This window comes from Zonotrichia albicollis, chromosome 5, assembly GCF_047830755.1.
Source record: "Zonotrichia albicollis isolate bZonAlb1 chromosome 5, bZonAlb1.hap1, whole genome shotgun sequence".
NCBI classification, from domain to species: domain Eukaryota; kingdom Metazoa; phylum Chordata; class Aves; order Passeriformes; family Passerellidae; genus Zonotrichia; species Zonotrichia albicollis.
This window is the reverse complement of record NC_133823.1, coordinates 20,098,238-20,121,885: the sequence shown is the minus strand read 5'-3', so window position 1 is coordinate 20,121,885 and position 23,648 is coordinate 20,098,238. Positions and strand designations below refer to the sequence as shown.

Below are 23,648 nucleotides of genomic sequence, written 5' to 3'. Positions count from 1 at the left end.
CTTATTTGTAAGAGTCCAGAGTACAAAACTGTAAAATTGTATTCTAAGCAGGAAGCAGTAATCTTCTATGAGACTTCTTCTTATATTGAACTGCAATCACAGGGCATTGTCTGTGTTTCTCATTCCCACTGCTAGCTATTGTTTTATTGACAAAACCTCTCTGAAGATTGTGGATCCTGAGATGTCTCTACAGAATACTGCTAACTTGAAGTTCATGTGCAGAGAGCATTTGGAGTAGAATGTGAATTAAGCAGTATGTGCTTTGCATTGTCAGAATGTGTTTTTTGGGATTTATCCATGTTAGGCTTATGATTGCCATATGTGGACTAGCAACAGATGCACATAAAGGTGCTTTCCAGCGACAGCAAACAATGGCAGATAAAGCCTGTGTTGATCTGTGCAGTTTGTGTTGGATCCCAGCTACCCTGAGGAGTGGCCAGCCAACATGTGGCATTACAGGCAGCTAAGAGCCTGGCAGTTCTAGAAAATCAAGTAAAGGGAAGTAGGGCAGAAGTGGAAAAATAGCATAAAACTGGCTCAATAAATAATTTTGCCATTGGATTTAATGTGATTGTAACAAAATGCAAAGTAATGTGTTTCTCACTACCACTTTTGTATTATGACTGTCTTTTGAAACAGTGTTGTCCACAATTGTGAGCTGAATTTTACTTGTATTTCTTTTTGTTTGAATTTGACTACTTTCATACGGAAAGAAGTTGATTTTGCATAGTAATTTGATTTGATTTTTTTTGTTGATTTATTTGATTTTGTTTACTTTGTTTTTAAGGGAAGACACAGTGTTTTATGAAGAGAGACTTAAATCTTCATATTTTTCAGCTTTTTAAAAAAGTAAATACAAGTAATAACAAAGGCAACATCCTTTCTCCAGTGACTTGTTTTTTTCACTCTACTACACCACAGTCCATTAATTCAAAAATTGACTAGTGTTAAAAGAAAAGAGTAGTAGTGCTTCCTTTAGGGCAGAATTTATTCTCATCTTATGGTAACTATGTAAGCACAGAGGAAAGGCATTGAAAACTTTGTGAAGAAATAATTTTAGTAATTGTTTTTCCCCTTGAGGCAGAGCTCATGCTTCTTGACTTGTGTAGGGACAAGACCTCAATTTTTCCAAAGGTGTGTTGTTGGATTATCCTATTTATATTGCTTGTTATTCTTAGCCAGAAAGGTGGCTTGGATTTCTTTTCTCTAACAAATGTAATGAAACAAAAATAGTGGAAAAACTTTTGCACAAGTTGATGTAAGTGTTGATGGTAGGTAAGTGTTCATTTCACCTTGGTGTGTATCATCTCTTCACTGAGATGGTACCATAAAAAGGGGCAGGCCAGCTGCTCCTCTTTGATAGCAGTGCTGGCTCTGAGTTGTGTTACCTTGTTCCTTACATCTCTTTTTTGCTTTTTTAATGAATGTCAGTAAGGCTAGTACTATATGATGTAGGAGGAAAGTGATGAATGTGATTTTTTTTCTCTGGCAATAGCCTTCTCTAGTAGGAGGGAAAAGAATATACTTAGCAAATGCTGTTGGATTATTGTTGGTGTTTTAGAATTGGGTTGTAGTCAGATTTTTCTTTGGGATTTGGCCTTTTCTAAGGCTCCTTGATGTGTGCATTGGTGAAATTCACATGTATATTTTATTTACTCTGTCCTTTTCTACAGAATTAAAAGCTTTGAGCACTGTCTATATTTACCGCTTGCTCAGGTTTTGCTTGGGGAAGTCTATGAAAGTGATTGCAGACTACATGGAGTAATGTGTTAGAGATATTGGCTACATGACAATTGAGATGTTTCGAGTATGTATGTGCATATATGTAAAATGAGTATGTGTGTGTTTATATATAAAGTCACAGATCTAAAGCCACAGCTGTGAACAGTCATCATTATCAATGTTACTTTAAACTTCTGGAAGTGAGGTTATGGTAGCATCCTCTTGCTGGGTTGGGACTATTTCAAAGAAACAAAGGGGTATGAGCAGGAATAAGAAAAAGGATGAACTGTGGAGTTTGGCAAATAGGGAGCTGAAGATGTAGAGATCTCTGTTGCTGCTTCTCAAGGAGTTAGGGGAAGCAGTAGTCCAAAGCACTCAGCCTGAGTTCGGGATTCTGTGGGGAACCACAGCAGTGTGCTTTTCATTGACCTACAGCACTGGGGAGGGGAATGAAGAAATAGTGAAACTTCAGCATTTTTTTTTCTGCTGAAAAGCTTTAGGAAACTGTAATTGTTCCTGTGCAAACTCACTGGAATAGGGTAAACTTTACTTGTTTCTTGATATGACCCATCTGTTCAACATCAGCAAAACTCTGCCTAAAATGTCTTCAAAGAATTTAAATAGTTCCTCAGGATAATTGGTGTCGCAACCCAAGCTTTGCTTTCAAGGCAGAAATGGCATTACAAGCAGACTGTGCTGACTGTCATATCTAAAACACAGCATATGTGGTCTAACATATGATAGGTCTATTCTAAGTTAATGTAAACCATGTCTGAAGACAAGTTCTTAAATTGTCTTTCATCCAACTAAGAGACTTTGATATTTTCAAATTCTTCCTGCTATCTAATTAGTCAGTAGCCATACTTTATTTCTAGAATGAGGTTTTGGTGCTGTAGATGCCTGAAGTTGAATTGGCCAGATTATGTATCATGTCAAAATTTGTTGAAAAACTTTTGTTGTAAGATAGTGCAACCTAGGAGCTCATTTGTAATTTCTGACAATTGCTGTAAGTACTGAGAATAAATGCTAAATTCAAGGTAGTTTTATTACTTTTACCATTTTTTCTATATAACATGTTACTGTGTGTTTACATAGATGATGTGTATGATACATAAAATATGTCTCAGCATGGGTAATAAGAATGAGTTAAGTTTTGTTCAAATATCTGTTCTGAGTTTCTGGCAGACTACTTATAGCTATATAAGCAGAAAATGCCCTGTGGGTTTCTCACAGAGAATTCTTCAAGAACATTTTGTTACTCACTCACATATTGATTCAGAAATATTCCACATAATTGCACTTTTTAATCTCTTTTGGGTTACAAAGATTTTCTTAATTGTATTTTCTTGCTGTACTGCAGAACATTTATTTTGCTGTAGTCTTCTTCCTTTTTAAGAAGAAAAATGCAGTCAGAATTTGTACAACAGAAAGCTGAACGTACTTTTTATCCCTTGGCATTGTCTCTTTCTCAGGGAGTGCTGTCCAACATCTCCTCCATCACTGACCTGGGAGGCTTTGATCCTGTTTGGCTCTTCCTAGTGGTAGGAGGAGTTATGTTCATTTTGGGATTCGCAGGATGCATTGGAGCTTTACGAGAAAACACTTTTCTTCTCAAATTTGTAAGTAGCTTTTGCAACTTACATTGACATTCCTCATTTCTGTAGCATGCCATGTTGTCTGTTCTATTTAACTGTGTTAAGCATTTTAAATGTATTTTGGAGAGGAAGGTGTTATCCAGTGTCAGAATACCAGGAAAGCACTTAGCTTTTAACATGTTACAGCTCTTCAGTCTCTGGTGCTTACTGGCTGTATTGTTTTAAAGCTCAAACTGTTGATGGTAAAAATCATAACATGGAAGTACTGATTTTCATATGGATGTAGCCTAATATTTTGCTTCCCTGTCACAAAAAAAGAGAAATTTCTTGTGAGAATCTGTGTGTTGAACTTGGAGTCCATAATAAGCTGCCTGTGAAATAGAGGGATGTAGATGCAGCAGTGAATGTGATCCGTGTGACCTGTGCTGTGCAAGGGCCCCTCATGGTACAGAGGAGACAGGACTGTTACAATATCCTCAGTCTGGCCCATATCCTCATCCCTGCTCTTCAGCTAACTGGAGGAGGTTTCATTGCTTTCAGTACTGGGGCCTGAGAAGAAGAAGGGGAGGAGAATGTGTCCAGGATGCAGAAAGAAAATGGAAGTTTTCTTGAATTCTGGGCTGGATTGTTGGTTAGGGAAGGAGCTGCTGACATGCAAATGAACCTCAGTATGCAGAACTTCTTCAACTAAGTAGCTGGGTTCTGTACTTTGAAAGATTTCCTCCTGTGACTTTTGAAAATGAGGGTAACAGTATCATGTTCACTTCTAGATAAATTGAAAATTCATAGTAAAGATTTTTTTTCCTCCACCCCTCCCCTTTCCAGAGGTGGGCACTGCCTGTGGACTATTAACTGTTAATATATACATGAAAAAGCTTTCAGTGAAATAACTACCTCCAAGTGACACATTTGGCTCCCACAGACATGTTGTATAAGGGGAGGAGGCAATTGAGAGTCACAGTTCTTGAGGCATTTATAAAGCAGCTTGTAACACTTTTTTTTCCTTCTTCTTTGCTTCTCTTAGCTTGCCTAAAATGAACCCATCTGCTGTACCAGAAATAGCTTCCCATACAGCAGCTGCGGGAGAAATTAAAAATGTATCTGAACACACACAGAGAGCATATTAAAGTGAAACTCAAAGGCACAGTTGCACAGGGGATGGACTTCCAGTATACCAGGACCCCTGTGTGGTTTAAAACAGGGTAGACTCAGTGGAAGTGCTTAGGGAAAGTGGCAGATCATTAGTAATGCCTTTGGCATCCATTGCATTTGCATTAATCATAGCAGCCTCATTTAGTTTTAATGTGGATGTGAGTAATTTCATAGACATTCCGCTCCGACTTAGTCATTAATTAATTTCTGCTGTTACCAATTTCTGCTTTGTCTGCTTGGGCGAAGCTTTGCCAGTGAAAGGATCTAAAGCAAAAGTCACGTAGAAAGCATTTTACTGGTACATTTTATATTGGTTGTTTATGCCTTCTAAAATGTAAATGCCTATGTTGAAATTTAAGACTGGTTTTCAAGGGCCCTACATGTGGTGGTGACTAGCTGTGTCTTGAAATTTACAGTGAATTCTCTTGGATCTCTTTGAAAATCTCAGTGAAATGTCCAAGGTTTGGCCATTTGTTAGCATTTTTGTTATTTTTTAGAATAGAATTAAAGTTTCTGTTCTGCAGCTCCAATAAAAATGGTGTGTTTTTAATTTAAAATTTCCTATGTGCCAAAACGGCTTGAACTTGCACTGAAACAGATAAGGCCTTATCAGTAGATGTAATTGAGGGCTTTGAGAAAGTTCTGGTCATAAAGGAAAATAATTTTAGCCTTTCTTATTTTCTTCATAGTTCTCTGTATTTCTTGGAATTATTTTCTTCTTGGAGCTCACTGCTGGTGTTCTAGCATTTGTTTTCAAAGACTGGATAAAGGACCAGCTGTATTTCTTTATAAACAACAACATCAGAGCCTACCGAGATGACATTGATTTACAAAACCTCATAGACTTCACACAGGAATATGTAAGTTGGACTGTTATTTTTTTGTAAAGCTTAATTTTAAGAAATACCTGCTCTTATTCTTTACTTTCCATCTGCTCTGTTTCTTCAAGGAGCAACAGAAATATTCCAGCATATAATGCCTTTGAATATATTTATATTTGCTTTTACAGAACTGCAAACACACAGCATCTATGTAAAGTGGCTTTATTGATGTATGACTGCATAAAACAAGATGGAGAGTTGGAGTGATTTTTCTTGAAGACTTAGTGTGTCAAAGTTAAAATATTTTATTATAGAAGCTATCACATCTGTTTAAGAATTTACTCACTTTCTAAGCTCCATTTGGTCCTAAGATGAATGTTGGTGTAGTTTTTAGCAACACTGCAGAGTGGCAGAGGTATTTAGTTGGTCCAAATGAAACTACAATTTTATTTCTTCTGAATTAGACGTAATGGAATTAGGCTAATGAAGTGGACCACCTGTAGAGTTCTTGTAGGACACCTCTAAGTGATACCACATCTGCACTTGGGAGAAAAGGGTGAAACCAGTGGTGCACCTGTTTGTGCAGGTTAAGCTCTGTAATTTGTCAATGTGTGTAAAGAATTATTGCGCTGACTTTTGCACACAAGGTCTGCCAGTACCTTCCCTCTCCAGTACTCAGTTCTGGCCGGTGTTGAAGAAGTCCTCTTTGAGTCTGGCACTTTGTGGCTAACGTGGCTGAGTGTTGGTTGAATTAATGCTTACTAATTTTTGTACACTCTACAATTAAAATAGTTTCAGTGCTTGATTTGTTTCTCTGTGCCTGGGGGAAAAATGGTAAGAGGATGTGGGTCCTTGCACTGTTTTGAATCTTTTGCAAGAAGGTCAGAGGTCAGCACAAACTGAAAGTAGTAGTCCACTTGCATGCAGCCAAAGGCTACAGTCCAAATTTGCAATGACTTGCCAAGGCTTTCTCTTCTAACTGCATTAGCATTCAGCAAGTAAGCCAGGGGCAGCACGAGTTGTGAGAGCGAGTTACTTCTTCACCCAATAGAGATGGTGCACAAAGACAACATGTCAGGTATTGCAAAGAGAACTGCTACATCTAGAAGGAGAGAATGGCTATTCCAATGCTTTTAAAAATGTGGTTGTGTTTGGTTTTTTCCTTTTAATTGACATAGATTGGTTCATTGGTCTAGCTCCTTATTTGCTGTAAGCCATCAGTGTTTCCCCAGTCTCCAGTCCATCCTTTGTATGTTCAGCAAAACACATCAGTTCCTCGTGTGTTCAACACGTTTTGCCAGACTATTCCTGCCTTTGGCACATTTACCCTCTGAAGGATTCACTAAAGGTGTTCATTGTGCAATGTGTGATGATCAGGGAACAGTGTGTTCACACTGATGTACAGCCAGGCAAAGTTCCCCCAGACTAGCAAAAGGAGTACCAGTGTAGCCCTTGAACATGTTTTTTTGGAAATCCAGGGCTCATTAGACTGGGCAGAATATTGTACTCTTGGCTCTGCTGTCCCTTGGGCCTGAGCTCGTAGGCGTGTGCAACTCTGTGGCATTGTGTAGGCTTATCAGCTCACCCATGGGTTTCTCTCCAGAGACCAGCATAGCGGGGTGTGAATGTAACTTTAGTCAGATGATAGCTTTGGAACAATATACGCATTTGGAGTGATATTTTAAAAAAATGACAAAAATCCCCAACCAAACAAAAAAAAGGCAGTTTCAATGAGAGCAGTGGGAGTCTCAGATTTTATTTTGAAAGCTAGAGGGGAAACTGGCAGCAGCCATGCACGTTGCTAATGCTGAGATTTTCATTCTGAAATTTAAGAAGCTCTTCTTTTTTTGTTCTAGTGGCAGTGCTGTGGGGCTTTTGGAGCTGATGACTGGAACCTTAACATTTACTTCAATTGTACAGATTCCAACGCGAGCCGAGAGCGCTGTGGTGTGCCATTCTCTTGCTGTACTAAAGACCCTGCTGTAAGTGACGCTCTAGGGGGTAGGATGGGTGTGCTGTTCCAATCATAAATAACACTTCAAGATTTTCCTTTTTGTTTCTGGAAACTGAGCCTGATTATTAACTTCTTTCCAACCTGTATTTTTTTTTTTTTTTTGTTCTTGCAGCTCAGCATAATCACTAACTTTTCTGCAGTCAGCAAAACTCATAAGATAACTTAGTTCTTCATTTTTAGAAGGAGGGAACCATGGGCTTGGCTGAACATATATATTAATATTAGCAAGTATAAAAAGGAGAAGCGCTTAATGAGTTGAAGGATGTGAGCTTTCAATTGAAATTCATCAGAACAGTAACCCTTGAGATCAGACACTTTAAAGGAGGTATTGTTCATTATTTAATGCGGTGTCCTGAGGCTCTAGCCAGTTTGACCCAGTTTGTGCCAGGTATGGTAATGAATGACAGTCTGTGCCCTGAGGAACTGGCATGTTTGCATTGGAATCTTCAGTTGGCTATGGGTATCTTTACATACTCTTTTTTTTAAACTTTAAAATTACTGCCTGTCCTACAGTCACCTGAAATCAGACTTGAAAGGTCAGAAATTGTTTGTGGGAACAGTTTTTAGGTAAATTTTCATGTCTTTAAAAATATTTATAGTTCTGGATCATCAAGTGGAAAATGTTGGAGCCATGCATTGCTAATATGGATATGATAAAGAAGGGTGAGGTGTAGGGAATCAGTTCACTAACAGGGATGGGTGTGTGCATGGAAACTGTTACGTGCCTAGCACTGTATATATTTGACTTTATATAGCTTGAAAGAAGCTGGCTTTGAGTGCTTATATTATCTAGCAATTCAGCTGTGGTTTTGTCTTCACCTGGAACGACTTACAGTTCCTTGAATGTATTAGTCTAGCACAGACTGGAGTTAGGCAAGTTGCCAAAAGGCACCTCAGGTGCTTCCTGCCTTGCTAATAATGCAATGCAGTTGCTGCTCCTGGCATCCAGTTGCTGCTGCTCTCCCCCTCTCCTGATAAGGCACTGCCACTTGCACAAGCTGGTTCTGGTTCCTCTGCAGTGAATGTGACTTCACAGTAGTTGGAATTTTTCTCAGAAACATAGCTGAAAATGTTTTAACAGGATATTAAAACAAAATGTAGGTTAGGCTCAAACATTTCCTTATGCATAGGATTCCCTCTGCTGTTTGCCTGTCTGCCCACCCACCCACACAGAGGTCATCACAACCCAGTTTTAAAAATATAGTTGTTATAAAACCAAACCAGTGACAGCAGTACAAGGTAATCCTATAAATACATAATCCATCCTGAAGTTCTCTCTTTCAGTTGTTTAAATGGCTATGCAGTTTGTTAGGGTGTGATGCAGCAACCAGAAATTTAAAGATAAATCTCATTCACTGTAAGGAAGCAACCTTAATGGCCTTTAAAAACTCCAAACACTAGAAGTCATGCATACAAGTAAAATAATTGTAACCAAGCTGTGATTGGTTCAATTGCAGTGATAAACATAGGTTCATTCTGTGAGAAAACAAATTTGTCCCTTTTAGAATTAGGTTTCAGCGTTGGACTGATGCAAACAGTTATGTGGACGCCTGATTGTTTTTAGTTTAGCTTGGATAAGGAAGTGGTAAGTTTAAGGCAGGCTAAAATAAGTTTCTTGCAACAAATTTTGACTATAGTTCATTTTGATGTAGTTAAGGAGGTTGAAGTGTTCTAAAATCTTGTGTAGGCAAGTCTAGAAAACTTATTTCCGTTGCATTTTTCGTACCTTCTTTTGGTTAACAAATTCCAAGGTTAAAGGCAGAAGACATTAATCATGAAGCAGCTAGGCATTTAGTACAAGGTAGAAAACTTAAAATCCTTCTTTCAGAATTAGATGCTTTTACATCCTTGTAGTCTGTGGCACTTAGGTCTTGAAACTTTCACTTAGGTCCTGAAACAAGATGAAGCTTTCATCTTGTTAGGAGATAAAAGTTGCTTGAATTTTGAAGATCCATTAAGGGAATCCAGTTTTGGCAGCTGACAGAATGCAACCTGTTGAACATCCTACAAAGTGAGGAAACAGAGGAGCTCTCCATGCTGATAGGAGATATTTTTTTTCCATATGGCTGCTTTTTAAAATCCATCCAAAGACAGTGCTTGTCTTTCCCACTTCCCACTATTTGATTAACTTGTGGTGTTTGGTACACCTAGCTCAGATTGACTGATTTTCTCACTTTCTTGAGTACTCCTCCTTCTACTCACTGTCATTATATGATAAGTCAGTAACTTAATATTTTGCTGCCATTGTGGCTGATACCAAAAGTTTCATGCTTCATTTTATTACCATGAAATAACTATACAAAGTAAAAATACAGCTTCAGCTGCCAATGGGAAGCATTTGTTCACTAGGGAAAATCTGCCAGAGCCAATTTTATTACCTGAGCTTTGGGAGTACTAAAGGAAAGGGAGTAGGAAGAACCCCTCCTTTCCCATTGGTATCAAGCTCCTATAAGAAAGAACAATCAGTAAGAACACATTACTCCATCTGTTATTTTTTCTTTCAGGTTTTTGGTAAGGAACTGCACATATTTCTAGAGACATTGTCAGAAAGAACTTGCAGCTTCTGCAACAGAAATGGCCCTTGTCACCTCTTCATTCTGCACAGACTGAACCCTGAAAATGACAGTAGTACTCTTGGCATATTTTTTAGGACAGACAAAACCTTTTCAGCAGAAGGTTCTTTCACTTTCCATAGATGTTCCATAGTCCTTTTACTTTACTAAATGCTTGTATCTGGAACATGGAGTTCATCCGGGTGACGGCTGGTTTTCCCAGCTTGCTGACTTGAGAGATAAATTTCTTTTTGATGTATGCTCTTGTTTGCTGCAAATAATTAATAGTGCAGAGTGAAGGAGGAGGTTTTTTTAATTAAAGCAATATGCTCATCAAAGTTTGGGTGATTGTCTTATTACATACAGCACCAACTCCAGGGAGTTGGGAGAAGGTGTTTGGGAGACATTTTACTGATTGCTTCTCTTCTCTCTCTCCTCTAGGAAGATGTTATTAATACTCAGTGTGGCTACGATGCAAGGCAAAAACCAGTAAGCTTTTTTTTTTTCTTCTTAATGTGGTATGTTAAGGACCTGAATCCCTATTGCAATTGAAGATTGTTCTGCTGATAGTGTAGTTGAATGTAATTATCTCTGTTTTCTTCCCTCTTCTCCTTGGCAGGAGGTTGATCAGCAGATTGTTATCTACACTAAAGGCTGTGTCCCTCAGTTTGAGAAATGGTTGCAGGACAACCTTACCATAGTTGCTGGTATATTCATTGGGATAGCATTACTGCAGGTAACCATCATATTCCCTGGAATGAGTTCCACAGAGGAATAACAGATAAAGTGCATATATGAGGGGGGAAGCTGTGTAGGAGAATGGGAAATGCAGTGCCAGTTGCCTGTTTGTGGGTTTTAGCAGTGGGAACGAAATGTATGAGGCTTTCTTTGTGCTAAGGAATATTTAGTTTTTATCTACAGGCATGCAATTTTTTCTTTTCAACTCTCAGCAGGTTGATACTAACATTCTGTTAGATAAACCTTATGTAGAGACTTTCAAGCCTGTACAGACCTACTGTTTCCAGTGGTGCTTGAATGAGCAGCAGAAAGCCTTTAGGGTTGCTTTGAAACAAGATTAGACCTGTTAATTAACTAGAAACCAGTACCACCATAAAAATACTGGGGTTACAGGAGTTCTGCAATATTCTTTCTTCTTCCAACACTTACTATTAATTTAGTTTCTACCTGTGTTGTTTCTTTCTTATTTAAGTTCTGTATAACCTAAGGAGTTTGCCTGTGTGAAAAGTTGTCTAATGCTCTAAATGAATAAACTGTTATCTCTTCCAGATATTTGGGATATGCTTAGCCCAGAATTTGGTTAGTGACATTGAGGCTGTCAGAGCCAGCTGGTAAAACTGCTGAAGTAACCACAACAAGACACTGGACAACCGAAACCCTCTGAAACCTCCAGTGTGTCACTCCGACACCAAGCTGTATGGACATGGGTGACAGGGAAGCCTTCTCTCCCAAGTAGTCTCAAGTTTAAGTTCCTGATATTGCAGTGAACTTGTGTTTTTTCGGGATGGGGGAGAGAAGAGTGGGCTATTGAAAATCTGCTGCTCACTGACAATTTTTTTTTCTTTTAAACCACCACTTTGAAAGCTGTTGAGCCGTGAATCTCTACTGTATTCTTGATTTTGAGTAACAAGTGGACACTTTTTTAAATTGGTGTATTCAGTGAGACAGAGTTGCATTGTTGTAGTCTGTGGATATGCTGTTTATTCTTCATGTCATGAGCTCTTTGATAGCTGCCAAATATTCCTGAGATGGTCTATCTCCTTACCACTCTGTAAAGGAACAATCTTCTTGTTTTCACAGCTAAACATAGCTACAGGCCTAAACCCATGAAGCAGGAAGCAACTTTCTATGCATCTATTGTACAGTAAAAAAAATTGTTTTTAAAACAAGGGAAATTATTTTTATGCAAGCTTCCAACTATCTCCTTCTAGTACTTTGAGGTTGGAATCAGCAGAAGGGAGAATTGCTTAATTTTGTCAAGATCTTTCTTCCTTCTCCACTCTTGTATGAAGGGAAAGGAGTTTTCTATTTGACGAACAAGGGTTGCTGCCGTACCTTTGGATATCAGTCTCTTAAGGCAAGGATGGGATATAACTGTATAAATGTATGAAAGCAGTGTGGATGTTGGGTCCAAGTGAAGAATAATATTCAAATAATGGATTATATATTAACTTAAAAAATTCAAAACTTATGTATCTGATATGGCAAAATCTTTTGTTTCTCTGAAATTTAGTGTAACCTAATGTATTTAGGGATCTCACTGATGTTAATGCTTTGACATACTCATGCGAAGCTTGTTTCTTTGGTCTGTTCCTAGTTACAGCTTTGGTCTTTCTTTTTTTCTTTTTCTTTTCTTTAATTCTTTTTACTTGCATGAGCTGTGGAATAAGAATCTGTGACACTCCAGTGCTTTAAATATGTGCATATGTTTTAATACAGTCTAATCCAAACTTATTTATTGATAAATGCATGTGATTATGGGAAGATCATTTCCCATTCTCTTGGAAGTTGGAGAGAACAGTTTTTGTCAGAGTAAACGCTTACCTCCAGTGAACAAATTCATACTGTGGAGATGTCTCCTCTTCTTGCTCTAAAGGCAACAAAGAGCTTTCTTCTTCTTTCTGTGAAGCAACAGAATAAAAATCTTAAAATAGAAGCATTTATTAGGATCCGTTAAGGCAGACCCTTTTGAATTGGACGTAAGAAAGCAGAATGTGGCAAAAAGCACAAATAGTGGAGAAAACTTTAATCAGGCTCCATCCAGCTTAGTGTTTTTTATTTGCTCTTCTTCACTAATAATAGTGAACTTAAAGACCTGACATGGCTTGGGTAGTTTATTGCACTTTGTATAAATTTAGTGTGTTTTATGACCCTTCTCAGTATCTCCATACCAGTCCTGAAAGCTGTGGTCCCGCTTTGGTCAGACAGTGGCAAAGGATGTGTAGCACCTCCTTGTAAGGATGTAACATCTTTGAGTTGAGTTTCCTAAACCAGAAGGTATATGGAGTAGGAGAGAGGAACACATTGCTTTCAAAGCTTCCCTGTTTTGGGGGATAGATAGAAGGCTGATCTGGTGACTTGTTAAGGTCCTTTTTGGTCCTGTGACACTTAAACAAATGAATATAGGTACCCTTGCACATTTTGCCTTTCTGTGCTTTAGTTGGCCGTGGTTTTTCTCCCCTCTGAAGGCTGGTGAAGGGCACGCCGCTGCTTCACAGATGCCTCAGCTGACCTGTTGTCCTTCCATCTTTGAGCATTACCTCATCCTCTTCTGGTTAACTCCCACTGACTGGCTCTGAATCAGGCAGCCTCCATATCCCTTGGTATCTGCTGTTAAAGGCCAGTCATGACTCAGAGTATTTTTAAAGCCTTTCAAAGCAATTATAATTCATTGTCCTTAATAAAGTTGGTTCCACCTCAGCACAGTGTTATGTTTTTCTTAGCCACTCCTCGATTTGGGGAGTTACTGGTTGTTTTCCCCCAGAGGGACATACCATTTTGCCTGATAGTGGCAGGACAGACAGATCATCAGCACCAGTGTTGCTGCACTGAGACGAAATGGTGCAGGGAGGAATCAGCAAAGTGGGGTTGAGGAAATAACCCCTCCACCAAAGAGCCTTGATTGTGATCCTGAGCTTTGGTTTGGAGGGAAAACAGAAAGCCTAGAAACATTCCTTGTTGCCACTGATCTTGAATACTACTGTTGCTGCTCTGAGTTTCTCAAGATAGCTTAATTCTTCTACTTGAATCTCTGCAGTTGTACTGTATTGGCCTTCTGTCTTGTCACGCTGTTCTCCGAGTTCCAGTCTGCTGGCTGTGCAGTTGGCAGTGTCAGACTGATAGGAGGGTAAATGCTCCAAGCTGAGCAATTCTTGTTCTCACAACTTGCACATCTACACACAAATGTGCAACACTTCTGCTGAATCCCAGAATGAATGACTGTTCTTACAAAAACCACTAGATAACTTTCTTTTCTAGAGCTCGTCTTTATTGCTGTGGTTGTTGATCCTTTTTGCTCCCTTGTTCCCAAGAGATACTTATTTACTCATTTTTGCAGTTTGATGGATGTGCACTGATTGTTTAGCTGTCTGTTACACATTTAAATCCCACATTTTTTTGTCTACAGATCAGGTAAGGTGTCCTCGAAATGTCCCACAACAGCTACTCAGCAGCTTAGGTGTCCAGTTGTGAAACCTTGTAGGAGGCCTTGGAAATCAATGTATTATTGTCAGAGCCTGCCAAATACAAGCAAACTTTTTTCCAGGAAACTTTGAAAAGGTCACGTGAACTGCAACTAAAGCACAACTGCTGGCTACGTGGGCTCAGTGTCTAAAGCAATAAGATGTGGTAGGCACTCAGACTCCATGGCAGTTTCCTGCCTGGTGTGGTGGTGAGGTACATGTGAGTTCAGAGATCAGCCTAATTATCTTTAACATGCAGTAGTTTTTCAGAAATTTATTGTCAGGCTTACGGAGTGGGAAACAGCCTTGTTTGCTGGGTGATTCCTGTGGAGTAGTGGCATTGCTAACAAGGACTCTGGTAGCTCAGCAGCAGCGCTGGTTTTAAAGCTATTTCCAGATATCCCATTGAGCCCTGCCAGAGGGCTTCACAGTCCTTGATCCTCTGCTTTCTAAATACCCTCTCTATTCACAGGCCTTTCTGTTGTTTGGGTTTGGGGGTTTTTTTGATTAATAGCCTAATGGACAAATGTGTGAGTCATCTTTTTGTGTCTATTTTGGTAGCAGTAGGGTCTCTTTGCTTAAAATCCATAATTTTGATTGTGCCCCTTAGAGTTTGAAGCTGTGGGGGTGCTTGCTCAAGTGTACTCTGTCCTGAAAGCCTTCTTCTCTCCCCTTTGAGAGAGATGCTCTTTGTAGTTCTGGTGTGTAAATAGTGTTTGGAATGTAAATAGTAGCATGCAGATTAAATGCTTCTTGCACATGACTGCTTTTCACCCTGAAAATGTTTATTATGGAGAGGAAAGGTGTCCATCAGGAGAGTCCTAAGTGGTTGTCTTGGCTGTCCCTCGTGCTGATGGAGCAGCAGGAGCACCTCAGCTGCCCGTGTTTGGTGTCTGCCCCTGAGGAAAGTGAAGCCCTGGCCAGCCCTTCGGGGCCTGGTTAGTGGCAGGGCCTCCCTTGCCTTTTCCCTTTGCTGCTTGGCGTTAGAACAGCATTTGACTGTAACGTGGAGAGTCGGTGGCAGCACCTCCTACCAGTTATGGGAGGTTGCCATCGCTTGTGGCAGGACTAAACATGGTGCTATAAGAACTGTCCTGGATGTCAATCTGTGTTTTTACTACTTTAGAGATGCCCTTGTTAAAATTGGTCTTGGGTAATATGGTTGGTTACGAGAGAGAGAAATTATTGTCTGAATTTTCAATTCTTTTTCCCTTCTTGCTGTGTATGTCTTTTGGGTGCATTGAAATAGCAGTTCTGCAAATACCTATGTATTTGTTTTGGTTTAGGGTAAATTTGGGGGAGAACTTTTAAAGGTTTTTTTTTTAGAAAAGCAGATTTAATTGGCTTTTTTAATTGGTTCCGGAGAAAATATTTTTTCAGAGAAAAATGGAAAAAAATCTGTTTATTAAACAATAAAATTTAAATAATATTAAACAACAAAAGTTGTTGTTACTTTAAAAGAGATTATAAAATTTAGAAAAGTTTTTTTTTTGGGGTTGTAGTTTGGCTTACTTAGTTTTTTATTAGTTTTTTTTTGGTGGAAGAAGATTAGACTGAAAAGGTGTCAAGCACTGCGGAATATTCCAGTTCCTCCCATTTTTCTTTTTTCCCTGAATCTTTTCCAGATACCTGTAACAAGTGATGAAACTGTCTAAAACAAATGAAATAATACTACCTTGATCCATTAGCTACCAAATTTTGCCCCTTAAAAAAAAGAAATAAAAAAATCTGTCTCCCTTAACATGCAGTATACGAAGAAGTACTACTAGTGTGCACGAGGCAGCACTGCTAGCTGTCGTTTGTGTTTTGGCAATATAAGTGTGTTAATAAAAAGCTCCATCTGTATGTGCGTTCATGTTCACATGTACATAGTAGAGATGGACCTTGAGCTCTGGCAAGATTGGAATGTGAGTTTATGACTCAGATCCATTTCTGATACATATATTCCACATTAGTTCCAGCTGAATCTTTCTCTCTTGTTCATCTGAAGGTGTACAGCAAGGTGTCAACATTTACCCTTTGTGTATCATTCCTTTTTATACGAATGTATTCTCTTGTGTTCCTTTTTTATCAGTTGTAAAATTGATTGTAAAAGCCAACTACATTTACCGATTGAAAGTATTGCTATAACAGAACTGCATGCCCAGTAGAGTTTGACTTGAGCTTTAGTTTTCTGATTTCAGACTGGTTCCCTTCAGTCTAGGAGAAAAGCATAGATCAGGTGCATAATGTATTACTTGTCATCTTTAGCATTAGACTGTGGTATTGTATCACATGCTGATCTCAATGGATGTAACTGGAGTCTACTTAGGAGGTTAATGCAACTTCCTGGTAATTCATTTTAAGCTATTGAAAATGGTCTTGGTCATGCTACTTGTGTTCTTGGGTTTTTTGTTTTTAATAGAGGCATTTTTTAGGAATGTTTTAATACACTTATGATGGACAATACAATAGTTTTAATAGTCGTGCAGTATTCTGTATTTACTTGAAGTAAATCATTTTATATGCAATTTGTTAGATAATTACAATTTTATAAATAAAATTGTGTGAAATATGATGTTGTGAATGTGTATGCACTCTTGATGTAGCACTAAATATAAACAATAGAAAGATACATTGATGGAAAGTTCCTCCAGGAAAAGATCCCTACCTTCTTTCCTCCAAACTAACAGGGGAAATAAATCCCCATCTCTCACAGGTATTGTAGAATACTGTGTTCTGATTAAATCACAAAACATGCTCATGCCTCCAGTGGCTGCCCTTAGATGAATAATAAGCTAAGACATGAAGAACATGTCCCCGCATGAAGAGATCCCTTATTTCCTGTCAGCTGTTGTTGACGTCTCTGCCTAATGAACATGCTCTGCTTCTTTCCAACAGGTTGCTGATGTTCCTCAGGCTGAAATGGCTGTGCTCTCCCCAGAATTATTCTGGTCACATTGGTGTGTTCAGGAGTTGATGCTTTGCAAGACTAAGACAAATGAAATTCCCACCTTCCTTCTCAAAAGATTAAATAAGTGCAGTATGTCCTTAAACAGAAGTAGTGAGAAGTGGCTTAAATTATTGTGCAGGTAAAAATGGGTAATGATGTCTTGTGCTACTTTGGATAGAGGAGGAAACAGACTTTTTTAATAGAATTTCAAAACCTCTAGGTTTTGTACACAAATGGCACTGTGATCAATTTAAAAGCATGTCCAGATTGAAGTCTAATGCCTTTTGCATATTTCAGGCATATGACATTTATCTGAATGTATGGAAATGATTTGGAAAACAAGCATCTAAACTCGGGACAGATTGACACACAAACACAGGAATTACCAAAAGTTAACAAAAAAGAAGAGCCAAGGGCATTGCCTGATAGATGTGACAAACTTGGCTAAGCATTTTCATGATGGAGAGGGAGACTAGGAGTGGCTACCTGCCATCTATCAAACTCCTAACAGACTTGTACACTGACTCCTGAAGTTGAGGCTGTTTACCATTTTAAAACAAATTGCCTTTTCCAATGGGTGCTCTGGATGCAAGGCCGGTATTGTTGGAGTTTCTGCCTTGCCCTGAGTGAAGCTTCTTGTAATAAGGACACTGAAATGTAAAAACACGTGATTGTGTTCACCTTCCCAACAGTGAGATGCTGGGCAAAAGTTTGTACAGATGCCAAAGAGCGTGACACTCAAGGGAGGTGCAGCCTGCCCATGGTATGGCCATAGGGATTGTTCTGATTGTTCTGGCTTGGCTGTGGTGGCACTAAGACAAAGACAAGGCCCCACATCTGGCATTGCTGTCATAGAAACAGTCTGAGCAGCAGATGTCAAGGTTTGCTTAGATGCAATCTAGGTAGTAAACATCCAATTAGAATTACTGTCAGCGTTTTCCCTTCACTTGACTTCAGTCCAGTTAGTAGTGACATGCATGTGATAGTAATGTCCTTAGATCTCATTTCTTATTTAAAGGTGCTCGGAGGATAAATGATTTACCAGCTACATAGAAGTAACCTGCAGATTGCAGCATGCCTCAGGACAGCACAGCATTTGTGTGGCTAGAGTCTCTTCAGTTACCTCCTCCTACTGTGACATACACCCATCTTTGCCCTTATGTGGATTTTCCTTCCTAGGCTCAGCACAGATTTTATCTAGGAATCTAAGTCATTTGATATTCCATCCAAGGAAACTGTGTGAAAGTAGGGTATCACCATTGGCCTGTGTTTATGCTTGCTGTGACAGTGGTATTCCTGATAAACATCTGGTGGTGAGAATAGAGTTAATGCTTAACCACAGCTCCAGTTAGACAACCAAATGGGAATTCTGTCAACATCACAACCAGTTTGGGTGAGCACTTGCAGTTTATACCAATGTCAAAAGGAGCAGTCTCTTTCAAGAACCAGGTTGTTGTTAACTGGCCTCAGGCAGGTTGTTGATAACTGGCCTTTCAAATATTATTTTGGATTCTGTTTAAGTCAATGGAGTTTCTGTGCCTGGGAGAACTTGGGCTTGTGAGGGCCTGTGAGCTGTGATTGTAAACATGCTGCTTATGTTCAGCAGCAGTGCAGAGGTTCTGTGTTATTTGGAGCCTGATGTCACAAGCTCCTGGTTTGTGTTGACAATTCTGTACTCTGTCAGTGGCTTTATTGCACTAGTACTAGCATTTGCTTTTTGAATGTGTTGTTTTGGTTTTTTGCTGTTGCGCAGTTTGGTATTGGAGGATTTTCTGAATGTTTCTGGCCCTGGATTAAATGGATGTGGAATCTCTGCAGTGTGAAAACTCCTGTAGCATCTGCTGTGTTTTGGTACAATCTGAGACCTTAAGTTGGCTGTCAAAAGCAAGTTTTTTTTCACACCCAGCTTACATAAAAAATCCCTTTACCCTCATGGCTGGCATCTTCCCATCACAGTATCTGAGGGATAAGCAGTGGTTTCATGGAGCTGGGGAGTGAATTTGTGAAGGCCAAAAGCAGTGGTTTGCAATTACCTGGCATGGGATGTCATAGGTGCTTGGACTTTGGGTTTGCTGCCTCTGCTCGTAAGAAAAGGAACTTGAAACTTCTGAGGCTGGCACTTCAGCACTGGGAGTGCTGAACTCACTTTAAAATGTTATAGATCTTGTGACCTTCATGCATGGTGGGCTTGATCATGCTAGGCAATGGTATCACACAGTCCAAAATATCATCTGCTGGCTTGTTGGAAACCGCTATCCCAACTGGCTCCTTGTTTTGCCCAAGTGCTGTCTGCTGGTTTGCTCGCTGGCATGTTATAGACCTACAAAAGAGCAGCTGTGAGATAAGATGCTCAGACTGGCAGTTTTCCATCTCCCTTACCTAGGAAAGGAGAGAAAGGAAGTCTCTTGCATCTTCCATTTCTCACTTGATGGGCTTCTGCTGAGCAGCTGCTGCAAGATATTATTTTAAAAATCTATCTATAAAAACCCCCCAGTAAACAAAGAAGCAATCCCAAGCAAGCCCAGGAACACTTGTACGCACATGGCTCTATAAGATAAAGATTGTATCAAGCATTGCTGCTAAAATGCATGATTGTTATGCCACACAGTGCCTCTGTGTGAGCACACACAGTGATAGTGGTTGGAATAGCTTCCTTTGTATCTGCTCAGCTGAAAGGCAGTGATCGCGTCGGGCCAGAGCCAGGAACAAAAAGAACTCACCAGTGCATGGTGGTGCAGTCGTGGCTTCTGTGTGGGATTAGAAAAAAGGACAAACCACAGGGTAAAGTGAGAGCACTGAAATTTTTATTTGTTACCTCTAGGTACCACAAGTTTGACATTAATAGGCAAGACCAGTGAATGAGCAGCAGTACATTGCATTCAAACCTGAATCTCCAAAGCACCAAAAATTGAGCTAGATTTACTTCTTAATCCTATAGTCAGCACGCTAGTCTGGAGCTGCTGCATCTCGTGTTGTCCCTAATTTAGTAGTACATTTTTATGCAGTTAGGGGGCATGAGGAAAGAGTCAGTTGTGTAGTACCACTTCTACATCATCATAGGACTACAACATGCACATTCTACTATGTGGCCCAAGCAACAAGAATACAAGTAGAACAGTTACAGGTGGAGACAGGTTCATGTTAACACCACCTATGAATTTGTAGAAACCTTTTTGGACAGGTACCTACAGCAGTTCATCAATTTGTGTGGGAACGTTACACGCATGCACAAGTGATACAGTGTAAAACATAGCAGGAGCGGAGCAGGACGGAGGACAAAGGTGAAATCTGTGATGGGATGCACTGGAAACAAGACCTTCCTCAGCTTTCTACAGCAAGTCTCTGCTCTGTTAACGAGGCCTGCTGGGCAACAGTTTTGTTCTCATGGCTGCGGAGTTTTGATATGACTTCTAGAAACGCCATGCTCTGCACTTCCTTTTGGAGAGGTTCTGGAAAAGGAAATATTAAAAGAAACAGTGCTTTGTATGAGATAGGCAGAAGAAAACTGAGAAACTTTACTACTAAATCCTGTACACACAAGCACGCAGCTGTGCGTACACACAATCTGGTTATTGTTTACTTTTTTGAATTGCTTTTGTTGATGGAGAGACAACTTTTTAGGGCGTCCAGCACACACAGACTCCATGGATTTCAGGGCACGATGAATGATCAAGCTGCTGCATAGCAGTTAAGAATATCCACCTGGATTGCCTTTCAAAACAGATGCTTAGGAAGTATTTTTAGTGAAAACACTTTTTTGGTTTATTCTTTAAACTAGCCTGACGAAGTGAGCTGGCTGCGACAGGCTCACTACATCATTTGTGTGTGTCAACTCTTACTGGTTGTGTGGGGGTGTGAGATGGGTCCTTAATGGATGTGTCACCACCTGGTCACTGTTTTCTGTCCCTTTACAGCTCAGCTCTGAAGTTGATGCAAACGACAACACGCAGAGCATTGCCCAGTGCTGTGCATATGGATGCAGTGTTTATATTCTGCTCAAAATTAGGAGACACTGTCTGATGATTCTGATCCTGGATTGCATGCTACTTACTTGTTGTATTATTTAAGAGAGGTTGGCAGCAACTCATAAAATTGAGCAGAAATTGTAAGAAATTTGACAAGTTTTCTCAAAGCCCTGTACTCTGAACATCTCACAGTTTTGATCTAAAATGGTTGGTTTTGTTACATGCCTTTCTAGTGAAATCCCACTCAGCAACAAATACATATTATTTTGCTTTCTACATGTTGCTGGAGGCCTAATCTCTCAATTTCCCATGAGAAAACCCTACCATCTGTTTCAGATAGCTATGCTTTATGCAGTGCTATTTTTATTTTTTTTTTTAAGCAAGCTGTGGCATTTGTTCCCACCGCTACCTACTTTCTCGTTCATGTGTTTTTAGTTCTCATGCAGTTTAACCCCTGCCATGTAAGAGCTGGCACTGTCATGCTGCTGTGGAGCTGGGAACGTGTATGTACAGACTGATGTCGGTGAAGCTGTTGGGGGGTTCATGCTACATATGCACTTCCTGCTTTCTGCTGAGATATCAACATGTTTAAGAAGGTATTTAAAGCACTTTGCTTTACCATGGCTGGTAACATCCAGTTTCGTGGAGACTCTTGCCTACAGAAGACTGTGCTAGCTAAGAATGCTCTGCTTTGGATGATCCATTTTCCATTGTCCTCATTTTTCTTCCCCTATCCATTCACTCAGTTGCAAAAGGAACTTCCTGATGGAAAGAATCCTATAAAAATAGGTATCTGTTAACTGCTTAACATCATCTGAAGTTCAACAAAGAGTTCTTCACCTGGGGAACAATAACCCCAGGAACCAGCACAAGATGGGGGCTGCTCTGGGGAAAGCATCTCTATGGAGAAGGACCTTGGTGTCCTGGTAGATGAACAGCTGTCCATGAGCCAACAGTGTATCCTTGTAGCCATTAAGGCCATTGATATCCTGGGGTGCATTGGGAAGAACATGGACAGCAGGTCAAGGGGACCCTCTGTCAGTACTGATAAAGCACCACCTGCAGTGCTGTGTCCAGTTCTGAGCTCCTGAGTATGAGAGACATGGAGCTCCTGGAGTGGGTCCAGTGGAGGGTGACAAAGATGACCAAGGGACTGGAGCATCTCTCAGAAGGAAAGGCTGAGGCAGCTGGGTCTGTTCAGCCTTGAGAAGAGATGACAGAGGAGGAAACTCATCAGTGTCTATGAGTATCTAAAGGGAGGGTGTGAAGAGGACAGAAGCAGGTTCTGCTCAGTGAATGCCAAGCAATAGGACAAGAGGCAATGGGCAGAAACTGATGCACAGTTAGTTTCACCTGAACATGAGGAAGAACTGCTTCACTGTGCAGGTGATTGAACACCAGAACAGATTGCCCAGAGAGGTTCTGGAGTCTCCCTCACTGGAACTTTCTGGATGCAGTCCTGTGCCATGTGCTCTAGGATGGCTCTGCTTGAGCAGGGAGGTTGGACCACTGTGGTCCCTTCCTACTTGACCTGTTCTGTGAACACACAGATATTGGCAGCATCAGGTTAAATGTGATGCCAGATACCCCATAACAAAGTAACAGAGTAACAACAGCAGTCACTGGAGAATTAAACAAAACCAATAAACCAGTGGAGCTGCTTCTAGTCTTTATTGAACTATACTGTGGTCACTTAGCTTAAAAATAACTACACAGGTCTGTTCACAGTAGAATAAGGAAACGTGGCTCATGATGTGGAGATGGTAATGAAAACAGTTTAGAGGCAACAGAGCTGTAAGAGGTACATGTTAGTATTTTCCCTTGTAAAGAGCAATCAGCTCCTGGGTTAAAATAGTAAAACCCCCCACCTCCCCATCTTTGAAGTTAATACCAAGTTTGCTCTGTTGTTATTCTTCTGTTCTCACTGTTTTTACACAGGTCTGTTCATCAGGAATCAGGGCAGAACACTGGGTCAGTCAAATAGTGGGCCTTAACTTCTCAGCTGCATAATGCAGTGACATGCTGCTGTCTGTTCTCTGGGAGCAGGGTAAGGAGCCTTATGCCTAGGCAAAGCTTACAGTGCAGTGGCAGACTGAGCTCTGCCACTCAGATAACCCTAAAATACCCCCCCTAAGATAAGAGTGCTCTGTACTCTGGAGACAGGTATTTGACTTTAAATAACTCTGTCAGTCTTGCAGGTAACAAGATTCAGGAAGGGAAAATGGAACTGTCAGGCAGATTTTCTTGAGATAATTATTTTAGTTGAAGCAGTGGAAATAAAGATCAAGACAGTGAGGCTGACTGTGAACCTCTGGCAAAAGGCTTCTGCTCTAAAATGCCTGGATAGTCCCAAGCATGAAATGGCTCAAGAAGGTTGTGAGTAACAACTAAGTTTACATGTCTTAGCATTAAAGTGAGTGCCTACTGAGAGCTGAGGCTTGTTAGCAAATTTTGAGCACAGTCTTTGCACACTGACCACTGAGCTGTGTATACTCTCTAAAACTGAGTATTTGTTCCTATAAAGTGGCAGGAATAGAATATTCGCTTGCATGGATGTACAGGTCTCCAAAATTACACTTGCAGTAGGCGTGGTGAAATCTGTTTAAATAAAAAAGCATGTTTGTTTACAGAGACAGCACACATTTAACTGTGGTAATTTTTAATCTATTAATTGAATTGCTGTAAACTAACCTCTA

At 40.0% G+C, this 23,648-nt stretch overlaps 2 protein-coding genes across 6 annotated transcripts in view; one reads left to right on the top strand and one right to left on the bottom strand.

Annotated features, from left to right (window-relative positions):
• The window catches only part of TSPAN5 (tetraspanin 5), an 83,181-nt gene extending 66,569 nt beyond the window's left edge, over positions 1-16,612 (top strand). The window contains exons 3-8 of the mRNA XM_005484619.4: positions 3,195-3,341; positions 5,159-5,329; positions 7,147-7,272; positions 10,298-10,345; positions 10,476-10,592; positions 11,144-16,612. Of these exons, the coding sequence (XP_005484676.1) occupies positions 3,195-3,341; positions 5,159-5,329; positions 7,147-7,272; positions 10,298-10,345; positions 10,476-10,592; positions 11,144-11,209 (675 nt within the window). The 3' untranslated portion in view covers positions 11,210-16,612. The remainder of the gene's footprint in view (positions 1-3,194; positions 3,342-5,158; positions 5,330-7,146; positions 7,273-10,297; positions 10,346-10,475; positions 10,593-11,143) is intronic.
• The window catches only part of RAP1GDS1 (Rap1 GTPase-GDP dissociation stimulator 1), a 97,953-nt gene continuing 88,448 nt past the window's right edge, over positions 14,144-23,648 (bottom strand). For all 5 annotated transcript variants that reach the window (XM_074540945.1, XM_074540946.1, XM_074540948.1 and 2 more), the window contains one exon: positions 14,144-20,436. In XM_074540945.1, coding sequence (XP_074397046.1) covers positions 20,309-20,436 — 128 coding nt within the window. In that variant the 3' untranslated portion in view covers positions 14,144-20,308. The remainder of the gene's footprint in view (positions 20,437-23,648) is intronic.